Here is a 15249-nt window from a genome sequence, read left to right as displayed (position 1 = left end):
GTAATCACGCTTACCACTACACCACCGGCACCGCTCAACACTTTTCCTTATTATAGCGCTCCTAGTGGACGTTTTTGGAAGCTTTTGACGTATATTTGTTGACAATAACAACAACAAAAACAGTGTATTTGTTCAGTTCATTAAACGCTCTTGTTTTGGAGACAGTCACCATGTAAGAGGAGTGAAGAAAAAAAAAAAATTGTGCGCAGTCACCTGTAAAATCCATAGTGGTCTTCGTGCAAGCTGGCTATAGTGTTAAATTTGGCTAGAAACACCGTATGACACGTGCTCAAAACGTACAGGGAAACCTTGAAGGCGAAACGGAAGCCTCAGAGTAAACGCAGGAGTGGAGCTGCTAACCTTCAGCTCCTTGGGAAGGTCGTGAGGTCCATCAGAAGCAACCCAGGAATGTACGATCGCGATTTAAGTAAAAAGCCATGAATTCGAGAAGGTTTACAGGCATACCACACCAGTAGACAACCATATCGATCTCTCAAGCAAAATACCGTAGCTAGAAGTCGTGCTCAAAAGCTGTATGACAACCTGCTAACCAAGTCCGGTGGGTGCATACTTATGGATGATTGAACCTATGTAAAGGCCGACTTCGGACAGCTTCCAGGATCATAATTTTACAAGGCACGAGGAGGTGTCCCTGGCAGATTCAAATTTGATTTTGCGGATAAATTCGCACACAAATATATGGTCTGGAAGGGAACTTGCATCTGCGGCCAGAAGACAAAGGTTTCCGTCACTGAGAAAATTAAGAACTCGGAGGTTTACAAAACCGAATGTCTCTCGAAGCGAATTCTTCCCTTCATCCAGTCACATGATGGTCCAATGAAATTTTGGCCAGATCTTGCGACGAATAATTCGTTTCGTATTGAAGTAATGAAAATGGGTTGTTAGCGGAATGCTTTAATAAAACAGCAAAAAAGGTTATCTTCCATTTAATTCCACTTAATTATTTTGGTATCCATGACAGATACGTATTTCGACTACAATGTGCAGTCTTCATCAGTATCATTCCCACTAAAGAACTTATCAAAATCTAACCCCCTTAAGTACTCATCCCCTAGGTATAAAAGTCAAGATCACAGGTATATAAATGAAACTACAATGTGTTGAATCGGAACCTACCTAACTAATTAAAACCAAAGATTTAAGTAAGCTAAAGGAGAAAAATCTATTCAACTCTCTCATAAGGAAAATCCCAAAGGCTTGGTAGCCATCATAATGAAGTAATGAAAATGGGTTGTTAGCGGAATGCTTTAATAAAACAGCAAAAAAGGTTATCTTCCATTTAATTCCACTTAATTATTTTGGTATCCATGACAGATACGTATTTCGACTACAATGTGCAGTCTTCATCAGTGTCATTCCCACTAAAGAACTTATCAAAATCTAACCCCCTTAAGTACTCATCCCCTAGGTATAAAAGTCAAGATCACAGGTATATAAATGAAACTACAATGTGTTGAATCGGAACCTACCAAAGATTTAAGTAAGCTAAAGGAGAAAAATCTATTCAACTCTCTAATAAGGAAAATCCCAAAGGCTTGGTAGCCATCATAATGAAGTAATGAAAATAGGTTGTTAGCGGAATGCTTTAATAAAACAGCAAAAAAGGTTATCTTCCATTTAATTCCACTTAATTATTTTGGTATCCATGACAGATACGTATTTCGACTACAATGTGCAGTCTTCATCAGTGTCATTCCCACTAAAGAACTTATCAAAATCTAACCCCCTTAAGTACTCATCCCCTAGGTATAAAAGTCAAGATCACAGGTATATAAATGAAACTACAATGTGTTGAATCGGAACCTACCTAACTAATTAAAACCAAAGATTTAAGTAAGCTAAAGGAGAAAAATCTATTCAACTCTCTAATAAGGAAAATCCCAAAGTGATTTTTTCTTGAGTGATTTTTGACTTGAGTGATTTTTTTCCAGGAGGTTATACCATAGTGGTCTAAGACTAGAAGGTCCCGAAGAAACGTGCTCAACTTTTTGGCTCAGCTCTGGTACTATCTTCGGTCCCAAGCTAATCGATTCACCCCTCGAAACATAGGAAAATCCACGAACCCCTCATTTTATTTGTCAAACTTTCATAGTGAATCAAAACAAACATAGTGTAGTACTAGAATTTTGACTAGAATGGGGTACGTTAATCGATTTGCTTGGGCCTATAGGCTAGTCAAGTAGTGAGCCAATTTAAAATCGTTAGTTTCCACCGGTTGGTTATACTTAGCATGCTGAGAGACGAACCAGCCCAAGGCTGAAAGTCTCTTGAATAAAGAAAAAAAAAAAAATAACAGCATGCTAAAAAAGTGAGTAAATGTGACTCAGTCCATGAATTATTTGTTCTGTCCGTGATGGTAATTTTTTTCTGTGTGACAATGGGCGCAAGAGGATTAAACCAAGTAGCCCCAGTTTTATGCTTTCGTAGTTCTTTGCATTCCATTCTGGCGTGAAAATCCGCAAAATTATGGACTGAATGCATTTCCCTCTAGGTGCTTTCAGAAAGAGTGATTGCAAATTCCTTCTTACACTAAAATGAAAAATGTAACATTTTCGTACAGTTCTCCGCATATAACTAAATAGACTGTAATAAGGCCACCGGTTCATATTTAAATCAATTATACAATTTTAAGGATAGCTGAATTTCCCAATTTGGCAATGGAAAAATTGTTTTCTACCAATACATTTCCATCAAAACTTCTCGAATGAACAATACAGTGAGAATGAAAGCAATTCATACTTCTTGCCATCATTTGATTTGCGAGTAGGCGTCGGGTTGAAGTCCAGTTCCAAAGATCCAAAGCTATAGAATTTAAAAAAATCAAGACCAACAATTGAAATGGCCTTAACTCCATTTTGTAAACAAACCTTGTAAGGCAATTTTCTCGCGAACCGAAACCTTCATTCGCAAACCTAAACCACAATCGGATAGAGGAGAATTTCCCCTACCTGTTCATTTTGTTGGTTTGCCTTTGCGGACTTTGGTTCGCGAGAAAATGGCCTTACAAGGTTTGTTTACAAAATGGAGTTAAGGCCATTTCAATTGTTGGTCTTGAAATGTCTTCATTCAATTGATTGGCAATGCAAGATGCCATCTCGCATCTCAAATCTTTCAATCTTAACATTCTTCGGAGTACACATGTTGCTCCGTATTCAAACATGGCAAACATTTACGTTGCTAATTTGTGAGTGTAAACAGCTCAGGCTGGAAGTTGCAGGCCGAAGGGTCTAATGGGTTCTGCAAACGACGATGATGAGTGGGTCTGACATAGTTGGGTCGAACCTGATGTGCAATATTGTTCTCGCAAAAAATTACGACGCCTTTTTTTCCGATAGTAACCTACACAAGGCTCGTCCATCGTTGCTTTTTCCATGGCAAAGGAAGCGAGCAGCCCAAAGTAATTTCATGCTACCGTGAAGTGGAGTGAGTCCCTTCGGAAAAGAGGTGTTTAATGTGATCTTTCATGGTAGAGTGGTTGAAAGCTGACGGAATAGGAAATGGGTTTTGTATTCAGAGGACGGTAACCTTTATAATTAGAAAAGGACCGTGAGGGCTAAGGAGTAGCAGTAGGTAATTAAAAGCGTTTAGCAATTATTGAGATTAGGCCCTGCAGAGGGGTTCCCTTTTGTGCTCAATATGCTTGGGTCCCATGTTTTCGTTGAGTGGTCGAGGAAGGGGAGGCTTATTATCATCTAATTATCGGGATCAAACGAGAAAGTTGAAGGAGATTGAATGGAAGCGATTTCAATCTGATGGTCATTAGCCATTAGACATTTGTTTGAAATGGTTCATTTTATTCGTTTCTCACTTCGGTTCAGTAGCTAATTTCAAACAATTTTATTTTATTCTTCCCAACAGATTGGTGTGGTGATGTACCTGTTATACCGTTTGCTGGGCGTCAGCACCATTATAGGATCGTTTGTTTGCATCATCACCATGACTCCCCTTCAATTTGCCATTGGAAAACTGATGTCAGCCAACTCGAAAAAGACCTCGGTAAGTGAGGGCTTCCGTATTAAGAAAAATCATTACCGTGTCAAGAAAATCTCTACACAAGCATGAAAAGATCCATTTAATAACACAAATGTAGGACATTCCTTTTAGATCGCCTATTCATTGAATGGTACTCTAGGTATTCCAGTTTACTGTTTTGCTCAATCTTTTTGTTAACATGCTCTTCCGGTAGGACGCATTAATCAATTCCATTTCCATTGCGATTGACCCTTACTGCACTATTGCAGGAATGCACTGACGAACGGCTTCGACGAATCAACGAAGTGTTGCTGGGAATAAAATTAATTAAACTCAGCGCCTGGGAAGGGGTTTTCCGAGAGAAGATTGCACACGCCCGTCGGAAGGAGCTCAAGCATCTGGATCGGGACTCGTGCTATTGGACGATGATGAGTGAGTATATTTTTTTTTAACGGATCGATGCTGGATGAGTATTTTCAACTTTCTTCGGAGACGGAGTTAGAAAATGTAGAGTTTTAGAAAAAAAAGGAATTAATTTTCAAAACACGGATTTGATTGTCTAGTAGGCGAAACTTTTACAAGGGTTCTTAAAGTTTGAATGACTCAGGCATCTTTTTTTTATGTCTTGAATACATGTTGCTGATGAATTTCTCTTGCAGGAACTGATAACACATTAATATCTTAATGGCGTATGATACCTTATTTTGGTATGCTTGTGGTATAAAACCTTTATTTGATATTATTCAGTTATTCAAATATTTGGTCGAATATCAAATAAGTAACAAATCGTGATCTTTAATTTTTAAGACAACAACACCTAAAAGAGTTATTGGATAAGACATTATAAATAACAAACTATGGTATTCTGGCATCAACAGAAGCGTCTGTTATCCGTCAGCTAATGTCATAACTAAATTATTTATTAGTTCGTTATTCGTAGAACATTATTTTTTTTGTATTATGTTTGGTAATTTACCACTTTTGTCAGACTCATCAATACCATATTTACCTCTCGGTGTGCATCACGCTATCAACTGTATGTATGGTCGATAGATGCTACCGTTTCGATGCGTTTTATTCTCTGCATGCTGCTCGATTGTTGACTTTTGTCACTTCTATCGACGATTTCTCGTAATCAACAACTCAATCATACAAATCAACATTGTAAACAGATGGGTGATTAATTAAACTATAAAGCTGGGTAAGGGTTGAATCACACGCCCGTCAAAATGCCTTAAAAAGCTCAAAATTTATATTATTGTTAAGCTTTCAGCTAATTTGGCTTTTGTTAAAGTCTAGAATAAAGTTATATCCTAACATGTCACCCTTCATCGTCATCCTCATTCTCCTTTATAATCATTTATACATTTCCACATTTTACTAACACCAATAACCCTGTTGGAGCGGAGTTTATATAATGGACATTTCTGTAGAAGCTAATAAACCTTGGTTTTGATTATTATTGTTAATGATAACTCTATCAATCATAACACTCGTATTCAATGGCCATCCTAAACACTTTGCAGGTATCATCGAATCGCACTTCTTACACCTTTGCTCAGTTTATGCAATATTTTATTTATGACAAAGAACTATTACAACAATTTGATTATATCTTTCACCGGACTGGTTAAGTTCTACTGCTAATTTTCGGACATTTAACGAAATTGATGCATTTTAAGGCGTTAACTTCTCGAACTCTTCCAAACGAACGAAACAACAGTTAAATAAAATGTTTTCATACTATAAAGCTACAGGCACGCCAAAATATAAATATTGTTTTGCATTCCAATTTTTATTCTATGGATATCACAGTGCCAAAACCAAAGATACTTACTTTTGCATCCTGCACAACCCTTGTGGTGCATAGGGCCAACGAGAAAGATTACCATCCTAGGCGGTTGCTCGTTTTTGACTTGACCTGGTCCTAGGTTAGATTCCTGTCGTTTTATTTAGCTTACAGGAAGCTTTATTTCCTTGTTCAGGCTCCACCGTCATGAGCTCCAGGGTCTGCCTCTGCTGCGATGTCCTGCCGGGCTCAAATCCAACGCTTGTTTGCAGATTTCATTTCCGTCCCTTCGTAGTGTGCGGCTGACCCATCTCCACGTACGGTCTCGAATTTCTGTTGATATCGCCTTCTGATGACATCGACCATGCAGCTCAGCATTCAAGATCCAGCTGTGAGGCACGAATTATATTGCTCAGGCATTGGTTGATGAATACTTGCAGCTTTTGAGTGTTCTCCACTGATACTCACAGACAGATTTCACGTTTGAATTGAAAATTCGTGTTTTGGTACGTTGACTTAGGGGAAATGGATGTAATGTCGGTCTAAATGCCCCTAATTTGGGCCCATACATAAATTCAGCAATCGGCTAAATTTTCAATTTAAATTTCAAATTGATAAATAGCAGATTTTTAGCGATGGGTCCAATCTTAGATCTATAGGCGAACATTAGAGCCATTTCCCCTGTCTGTTTAGATTGTCATACATTTCGTAAACACGCAAAACCAGTCCAAGCCTTCTTGATTCGTGCTCCTATATCGCTGTTGGTCCCACAGTCTGATGCTATCTGGCTGCCAAAATATTGGAAATTTTAGACATTCTCCACTGCTTGCCCGCTACCGTAAAGGTTGAAGGGTTGTCTGTGTTGACGTTGATGGTGAGACCCGCTGCAGAGGAGCGTTCGGCTAGGTCGTTGAGCTTTTTTTTTACCTTCTCTGTTCGGGTCACAATCACTGTAACCAATATAGTAATCTTTTGTGATATGTTCGTGTCGTTTGTTTAGTGCATGTTGTAGTACCTCATTACTATGGAAAAGTAATGAGGTATTCGTTTCGATACAGTTAAACCATACATACTTGATCTTCTCACAAGAAACCTCATTCAATTGTGATGTTCTGCATCGTTCGAAGCGTTCTGAGACCTTTCCAACGATGCGCCTTCTCATCAATCCAAATAGTTTCATGAGAATCCTATTTCAATTGAGATTTTCCGTATCACTTTAAAAGTTCTGGGACCTCTCCAAAGATGCGAACTCTCATAAATCAAAATAGGTATCACATGAATCCTTATTCAATTCAGATGTTCCGTTTCTTTGTAAAATTGTGGGATCTCTTCAAATATACGCCTTCTCAGCAAGCAAAATAGGTCTTCTTAAAGAGAAAAACAAGCTTGATGATATTGACATTTGACCACGTATCGGAACCCTGATCCGAACATTTTCTTGTTTCCAATCTCGAGGTTCATAGCAGTCAACAAGAAAAGCTTAGGGTCAAATTTCGATGTGGTAGATCTTACATCCCGTAACGTACCACGTAAAGCTGATCTACCCACGTTACGGGTCGTTGAGCTTTCTCTGCATATCAGAGTGCCGTTTTTCTAATAGCGCAACATCATCAGTCGAATCGAAGTCGTTGAGGTGCTTTTTGTGATAGGCTTCCAAAGCAGCCCGTGGTTCAGTGCACGGCCAATTGCACCTACAATGATCTCATCCATTACGATGAGGAACAGTAGTGATGATAGTATACATCCTTGCCTCACATGTGTGACTACCAGGATAGGGTCGGACAAGGCTCCGTTATGACCCTACACGTGAAAGCCTCGTACTGCGCTTTGATGAGTTTAACGATTTTATCTGGAACTCCTTTGCGTCTGAGGGCGTCCCACAGATATTCGTGATTGAGTCAATCGAAAGCTTTTTCGTAGTCAATGAATACCACATAGAGGGACTCTTGGAATTTGTTGACCTGGTTCAGGATTATGCGGAGCGTGAGAATATGGTCCGCACAAGATCTTCCGGCACGGAATCCTGCCTGCTGCCGCCGAAGAGTCGCGGCGGTCTTGTCCTGCATCCGATTTAGGATAACTTTGGACAGAACTTTGCACTTACACACAGTAACATAACGCCTCGCCAGTTGTCAGTTCCAGAGAGACCAAAGAAACCATTTCAACTTTACTGCTTTACTAGTATAATTGAAAAAGCGTTGCCAGACGTATTGCTTCTTGCAATGAATTTAAGTTTAAACTTAAGTTTAACAAAATTTTCAAGTAAGCATGGATGAGTGGATGTATATTATGGCAATTAAATATAAGAAACTGAATAAATAAATAAAAATCAACCATTTTAGGCATTTTACCGTTCCAATTAAAAAAGTCACAGAAGATTGAATTAAACACTAATAGGAAAGATGGCAGCAGTGTACGTAACCTACACTGAAAAAAGTTTTCACTTAGGTTCTATTAGGAACGCACATAATATTTTTCCAATAACAAAAATAATGATTGTTATCTGAATATCACATAGCATAAGAACTTCTATATGAGAAATCATATAGATTTCATTGGACACATAACGTTCATGTGATTTACTGGCGTAATTTCCAATTATAGGATCACATATTTTCCACTGGTTATGTGATTTATTTTATGAGTGTATCATTCGCTTTCCCTCTCAACTCTGCTTCCATCCTCTTTACTACGCTGGAGTGGGTGTCCGTACCTTAATCCTATGGCTTATAGATATAACCTTATATTTTGGGCATTTCTTCAATCCGATGAATTTGTTTGGCTCCGACGGCTTGGTTGGCATGATGAATCCTGATTAATGTGGGCGTCTTAGTGGAATATCTATATAAAGAGAGAGAAGGATTAGTAGTTTCCATTTAATTATACTACCTTATTTGCTTATCCTTGACCGATACGCCTATTTCGTCTACAATGTGCAGACTTCTTCAGCGTCTAGTACTAATACTCGACTGAAGAAAAACATTGCATTTTACCGAATATATATTAACACAGGTACATTTTCACTTAAAAGCTAGGTAAACTTAAATTTAATTTCCTGTAGGAGCAGGTACTCCTCTGCTTACTCATTGATGTGACCTAGGTAGTAACTTGAAAAGCCATGTCCGGAGTGATTTGAGATTTGGGCGTAATTGCATTTGTAAACAAACACGTCAATCACCGATTTCTCGCGAATAAAAGCTTAATCTCGAAAACTAATAACTAATAAGTAATAATAAACTAATAATATAGGAGTTATTCCTCTATCATTTGGTATAGTTTGTTTATGAGATTGAGCTTTAATTCAAGAGACATCGGCAATTGACGTCTTTGTTTACAAAAGCAATTTCGCCCAAATCTCAAATCACTCCGGTTGTGTGTCCGTTTCCTTGATTCCTGTTGAGTAAAGTTGAATTCCGTTGTTTGTTGATTTCGAGGCTCTCTGCAACATCCAGTTTCGATGGTGTAGATACGTTTCGTAAAATCGTGATGTCCTTCGTCGATAGTTGTTGGTCCTCTGTGAAGATTAAATCTAGTTGCTAAAGGTCTCTTGGTTTGTTCTACGTTTACTTTGTTACAATTATTACAGTTTATTTTATCAACACCTGCTTTACCTAAAACATTAACTGGGTCTTAAGTGGATCCTAACAATGATTTCAACTGGTTATGTATCTGGTGAAAACTAAATCTAATCAGAATTGTTTTAACTGTGGTCTTAGCTTACAAGTAATATCTTGATCAAATGGAACGGACACTCGTTTCAAGGGTTCAGATGCTGCGGTGAGGGTTGTAAATAATATCCTCTGTAGAATTCTCGCTTTTTTATCGATGATTGCCTGGATTGTGGTCTCCTTGTATCCGTTGAGTCTCGCTGTTTCGAAGATGTACTGTAATTCCTTAAACTTCCCTGTATCGCTGGGTGGAAGAGTCTGCATCCTGTGTCTGCAGAGCTGAGCCAAAAAGTTGAGCACGTTTCTTCGGGACCTTCTGGTTACCTCTATGCTACTAGCATAGAGGTAACTCTAAGACCAGAAGGTCCCGAAGAAACGAGCTCAATTTTTGGCTCAGCTCTGGTACTATCTTCGGTCCCAAGCTAATCGATGTACCCCTCGAAATGTAGGAAAATCCACAAGCCCCTCATTTTATCTGTCAAACTTTCATAGCGAATCAAAACAGACATAGTGTAGTACAGGAATTTCCACTAGAATGGGATACGTTACTCGATTTGCATGTGACCAATAGGCTAGTCAAATAGTGAGCCAATTTAGTTTTGTTAGTTTCGAATTGAATGTTGCTACTAGTGAGTATATGAGAAATTCTCAAATTTGAGTAAATAGAACTGAATTTTGGGACACAAATACTCACGAGTAAGTAATTATTAATGCCGTAGTCAAATGTAAACTACTAAAAGCGATTTACTGAAAATTACCTTATTCAACGGAACATAGTCCTCTCCAGGCGGGTTCGTATTGGTGCGATTTGCGTGGGGAGTAGGCTGTCAAATACGAACAATCGTCGCCTACCTCGGATAACTGGTTCCAAACGTAAACAAGCCATAAGAAACCTACAGCGTTTGTTTACGTTTGGAACCAGTTTCATACAAGATGATCAGTAGGCTGATTTGACAGCACGTCCCCCCCAGGGTATTACATCAAGAGCAAATTTTCAAAGTGTCAATCGATGCTCCTGCTATTACACTAAACACTATATACTGTTCGAATATAGGATCACATCCCATTTTTAAATTTATTTACCAGTCGAATTGCTTTTTGACGTAACCACCTTCCGATCAAAATAGTTTTCGATGTTACTTAAGTCATCCGATTTCTATGGAGATGCCGTTTGCCTTAAGTAACAGCACTGAGAAACCCGTGGAAGACGACCATTTTCTGCTGGAACGAATGGTTGGAAGTATAGGGGATAACTTTTTTTGGTGCTTGTTGGTTTCCTGTAAATTTCGTCTTCAAGCGAAGAAGATGATGACGATTCCCTGATGACTAGAAGATCGAGAAATGCGAGTTTCTCGTCTTTTTCTACCTCGTGAGTGAATTTGATATCCTTGTGAATTCTGTTGATCTCATCTAAAATTTGTGGATGGGCTTCCTTTTTTAACTACGCTGAAGATATCGTCAACAAACCTCCACCAACGGTTTGGTAATAGTCCTTTCTCCTTCAGAATTGTCTCCAAGTTGGACATGAAAAGTTCACACAGGAAGGGGGATAGAGGGTTTCCCATTGGGGCTCCTTTCATCTGCTTGTAGAAGTTACCTCGGAAAGAGAAGTAGTTCTCTTCCATACAAAGGCGGGTCAGCTTAAGGTACGTCCGAACCTTGTTTCTCCATGCTGCATCCTCTCGTTGTGTTAATAGCCAGTCCTCCAAATGGTTGATCGCTTCATTGACCGTACGCTGGGAAAAAGAGCTGTGACGTCGAAAGATACCATAATCTCGTGCTCGTTGACGTCTACTGTAGATTGTAGTTGCTGGGCAAACTCCTGGGTGTTACTAACTGCTTTACTCTGGAACTGATTCGTCATACTCTGGAACTCTGTGACTAGCTACTTCGCTATCGGCGTTTCCATCATTGCTCATAGACGAATAAAACATAAAATTCTTTCTTCATTGGAAAACAAAGTTTTTGAAACTTTGGGAGTTTCTGTCGAAGCTTAATTTGGACAACTTACGTTTATATCTGAATATTTGCCATTCCAATGCGTAGGCCAGAAAAAGAATTTTCTCAAGGTTGACCTTCAGAAACTTACCGTCATAGGTCTAAATTCTTCATTATTGGTGATTTTAATGCAAAACACCGCTCATGGAATAATGCTCAATGCAATTCCAATGGTAATATTCTGTTTGATGATTGTTCTGCAGGTTATTGCCCTATTCAATATCCAAACAGCCCAACATGCTTTTCTTCACCAAATGATTTGGTCTTAACTGATTCATGTCAACTTTGTAGCCAATTGGTTACCCATGCTGACTTCGGTTCTGATCACCTTCCAGTAACTTTTGAAATATCCCAAGAAATAATTTCTAATCCCAACAGTTCTACTTTCAATTACCACACACTAATCGAGTCAGTACGGTTTTACCGAGTTTTTGAATTGCGGAACTGTTCGGTAAAAGTTTAAAAATCTGTGGAAAATTTATTAATGAGAACATTTGTTCTGAACTTGTACATAATTAGTTCTGTTAACCCCATTTAATGATAGAAAATAAAATTGATCGATTTCATTGATTCCTTACGGATAACGGTCATTTGAATTTTTACCGACTTTTTCAGCAATTCAAAAACCCAGTAAAAAAATACTGACTCCTGTAAAAAAATCTTAGTGTGCATACAGATGATTGGGAGCAATATCGAACATTTATGGAATATTGCTTGGGTCCAAACATTCCTTTGCAAACCACATATAAAATTAATTATGCTCTTGAATCTCTGACTACTTCTATAATTGAAGCAAGAGTTGCCTCAGTACCAAAATGCGAGGTTAAATTCGATTCAATTATAATAGACGACGATCTTCAGTTCTTGATCCGTCTGAAAAATGTCCGTAGGAGACAATATCAAAGAAAACGCGATCCTGCCATGAAAGTTATCTGGCGGGATTTGCAAAAACAAATAAAAAAGCGATTCTCTTCCCTGAGAAACAACACTTTTGAAAATAATGTTAAATAATTAGACCCGAGTTCCAAACCCTTTTGGAAACGCATATTTTTTTAGAAAAAACCTCAAAAGCTTATTCCAGCGTTAAAGAAGGTGGTAAAAGTTTGTTTTCTCAAATACATTGGGTCTAGAAAATCATCTCGAGAAGTTTTTTACAAAAATATACATAAATCCAACCTTACCTTAAATGTAAGAGAAATTTGTTTTTCGTGTCCAGCTGGTAGCTACACACTTAGAAATAACTACTGTTCCACGAGATGTAATCTATACTGGACATAAATCATGTAACGTAAACAAACATTTCAAGTAAAAATTTATTGATAAACCAACACGAATATTCACATTGCTAAAGCTCCGTTGGAGTGGATTTCAATCAGCACTGAACTTTTTTTTTTCATCAAAAGTTTGGCGCGATTGTGCTCCGCTTGTGTGCTCGATCGCTTGAAGATTCCCACAATGAGCAAGCAAATAGCTAGCTTGGCTTCAATGCCAGCGTTGCCGCCGAATGCAAGCAATGAGGCAAGAAGTTTACTTCGTGTCGTAAAGGGTCGTGCAAAATAAGACGAATGATAAATATTTCCAATAAACCGTACCGACAACGACAGTGACGACGACAGCAACGACGACGTCATCCAGTTAAATCCTTTACCAATCAACACAATGTGCTGTAGCCCGCCTTGGCACGGTTTCATCGTTTGCAGCCCGCAAACAAGCGACTGATTCTTGTGGAGGACAATTTCCCAGCAAGATGCGAATGCTGTACTCGGGTACCCTGCCAGAGCTTATGTGCGTGCAGCGATGAGGTCACGTAGTATCTGACTTGGAGTGCCGACGGAACCGATGAGGAGATAGCTGTAATTACAGCTTTGTCTGGTGTGGGAGGGCTGAGGGAGGGCGATATAATAGCCGAAAAAGGAAACGCCTGATTAATGGCAATCGATTTTTCGTGACTAAATCCATGGGCTGAAGAATGTTTGTACAAAGGATAATGTGATTGAATTGGATGATTAACTGACGTAGCGATTGAATCGGATTATCAGGTATTAGATTAGGGAATCAAGTAGAATGGCATTACATTATAGGCAATTTAATCACCGTCTCCGGTAAAGTTTATCCATGTTTAAGTACCGTTTTGGATCAATGTAGCTTGTTGTAGCCCCCCACATAAATATCCAATGTCTAATTAAAAAGTTGCTCGCGATAGAAAGCCGATAACTCCTCATGTTCTCACATTTTCTTCTCTTCCTCCGGATTCAAATTTAGTGCTGCTCACGCATATATCCTCGGTGTTGATAACTTTCGTGACGGTGGCCGTTTTCATCCACTTGGAGGCACCCCGGGAGGACGGCGAGCCTCAGGACGGAAGGATCGAATTTACCGCTGCCCGTTTGTTTGCATCGTTGGCACTGTTTAATCAACTGACGGTGCCACTGTTTATCTTTCCAATCACGATTCCGATTATCCTGTCGGCGGTGGTAAGCACTAGCCGACTAGAGGCGTTCCTTCGCAGGCCGGAAGTCCGAACGGTCGTGAATCGCCGGCGCTCAGCGGAGGATTTTCGTAGAAGAATCAGCAGATCACGGGGGTCGGGCAAAAGTGGCGCATCGTTGGACACGTCTACCGTGAGCCGTGCCCAGGAGGATAATGATGATAGATACCTACAGGAGGAGGAGATGGAAGAGGATGATACCAAATGGGAGCAGGAAGGTGCGATGCATTTTGAGTGCTTCGATTTGCCAGAATGCGGTAAGTGTGTTTGCCGACGATTTAGGGAGGTAATATTTGGGAATGCAAACAAGAAGTGCAATTAGTTGCACAACGTAGGGGAAATGGCTCCAATGTTGACCTATGGATCTAAATATTGGGCCCATTGTTAAATATCTTCTGTTCTTATTTTTTTTCTTATAAAAATTCGCCATCTGAGAAATACAAATGGATATTTTTAGATGCTAGAGTGAGAAATTGTAAAAATTGCTCTCTTTCGAAATTTATGTATGGGTCGATGAGTCATATTTAGGAACACTTAGGCCAACCCTATATAATGGAAAACGATGAAGCATCTTAACCATGTTTTTATATTGAAAGGGAATGAATGGAGAGCCCGGTCATCTATGAGACTCCAGGCACTATCTATTTCTCAAGTTTCTTTGTTCACCAACTATCTGTATTCTCCTTCCCTAAAACTAGAAACCAAACCAGACGACTGCCCGTTGGAAGGTGCGAAGGCAGCTGACAACGTATGTTCCGAATCATCCGAATGGGAAAGTGAAATCGAGCAAGATGAGCAATTTCGGAAGCCAGAAATAACTAGCACTGCTACCGGATCCGCTGGTAGTGCATGCTCCCCTGGTCTACCTTCAAAGGAAAACGCCTACGTCAACGGAAGCGGTTCAAATCAGCCGGAGCTGATGACCGACGACGATTTGAGAAAGAACCGCAAACCAAATCACCAAATGAAGCGGCTGCGAAGGAACAGTCAATTGACTGCGTGTACTCTATTGGGAAGAAGCCGCCTTCGACAGAAATTGAGAGATGGTAGGGTGGCTGCTAATGACGCGAGATTCGGAATGTCATCCCGAAAGGTTGGCAGTGATGATGAAGAAGATGACGGCGATGCTGCTGCTGATGATGATGATGATGCTGTTACCGTCATAGGTGGTCGTTTTCAGTGGGGTTGCTCCAGTCAGGATGCAGGTTCTGAGAATTATGAAACAGCCCTACGGATCGATCGACTCAGTGTTCCAAAAGGTATGTATAACTTTCTGTGAAACGCTCAATCTAAGCTGTTTTAAGCAAGTTCTT

The 15249-nt window shown here is 39.5% G+C and overlaps 1 protein-coding gene across 1 annotated transcript in view; it reads left to right on the top strand.

Moving 5' to 3' along the window:
* Nucleotides 1–15249, top strand: part of Sur (Sulfonylurea receptor) — a 244947-nt gene that overhangs the window by 131620 nt on the left and 98078 nt on the right. The window contains exons 8-11 of the mRNA XM_065232286.1: nt 3880–4017; nt 4263–4425; nt 13711–14193; nt 14635–15195. Of these exons, the coding sequence (XP_065088358.1) occupies nt 3880–4017; nt 4263–4425; nt 13711–14193; nt 14635–15195 (1345 nt within the window). The remainder of the gene's footprint in view (nt 1–3879; nt 4018–4262; nt 4426–13710; nt 14194–14634; nt 15196–15249) is intronic.

This window comes from Ochlerotatus camptorhynchus, unplaced genomic scaffold (assembly GCF_037179485.1).
Source record: "Ochlerotatus camptorhynchus isolate MF236.1 unplaced genomic scaffold, CSIRO-AGI_Acam_v1.1 ptg000367l, whole genome shotgun sequence".
Taxonomy (NCBI): domain Eukaryota; kingdom Metazoa; phylum Arthropoda; class Insecta; order Diptera; family Culicidae; genus Ochlerotatus; species Ochlerotatus camptorhynchus.
This window is presented reverse-complemented; position numbering and strand designations above follow the sequence as displayed.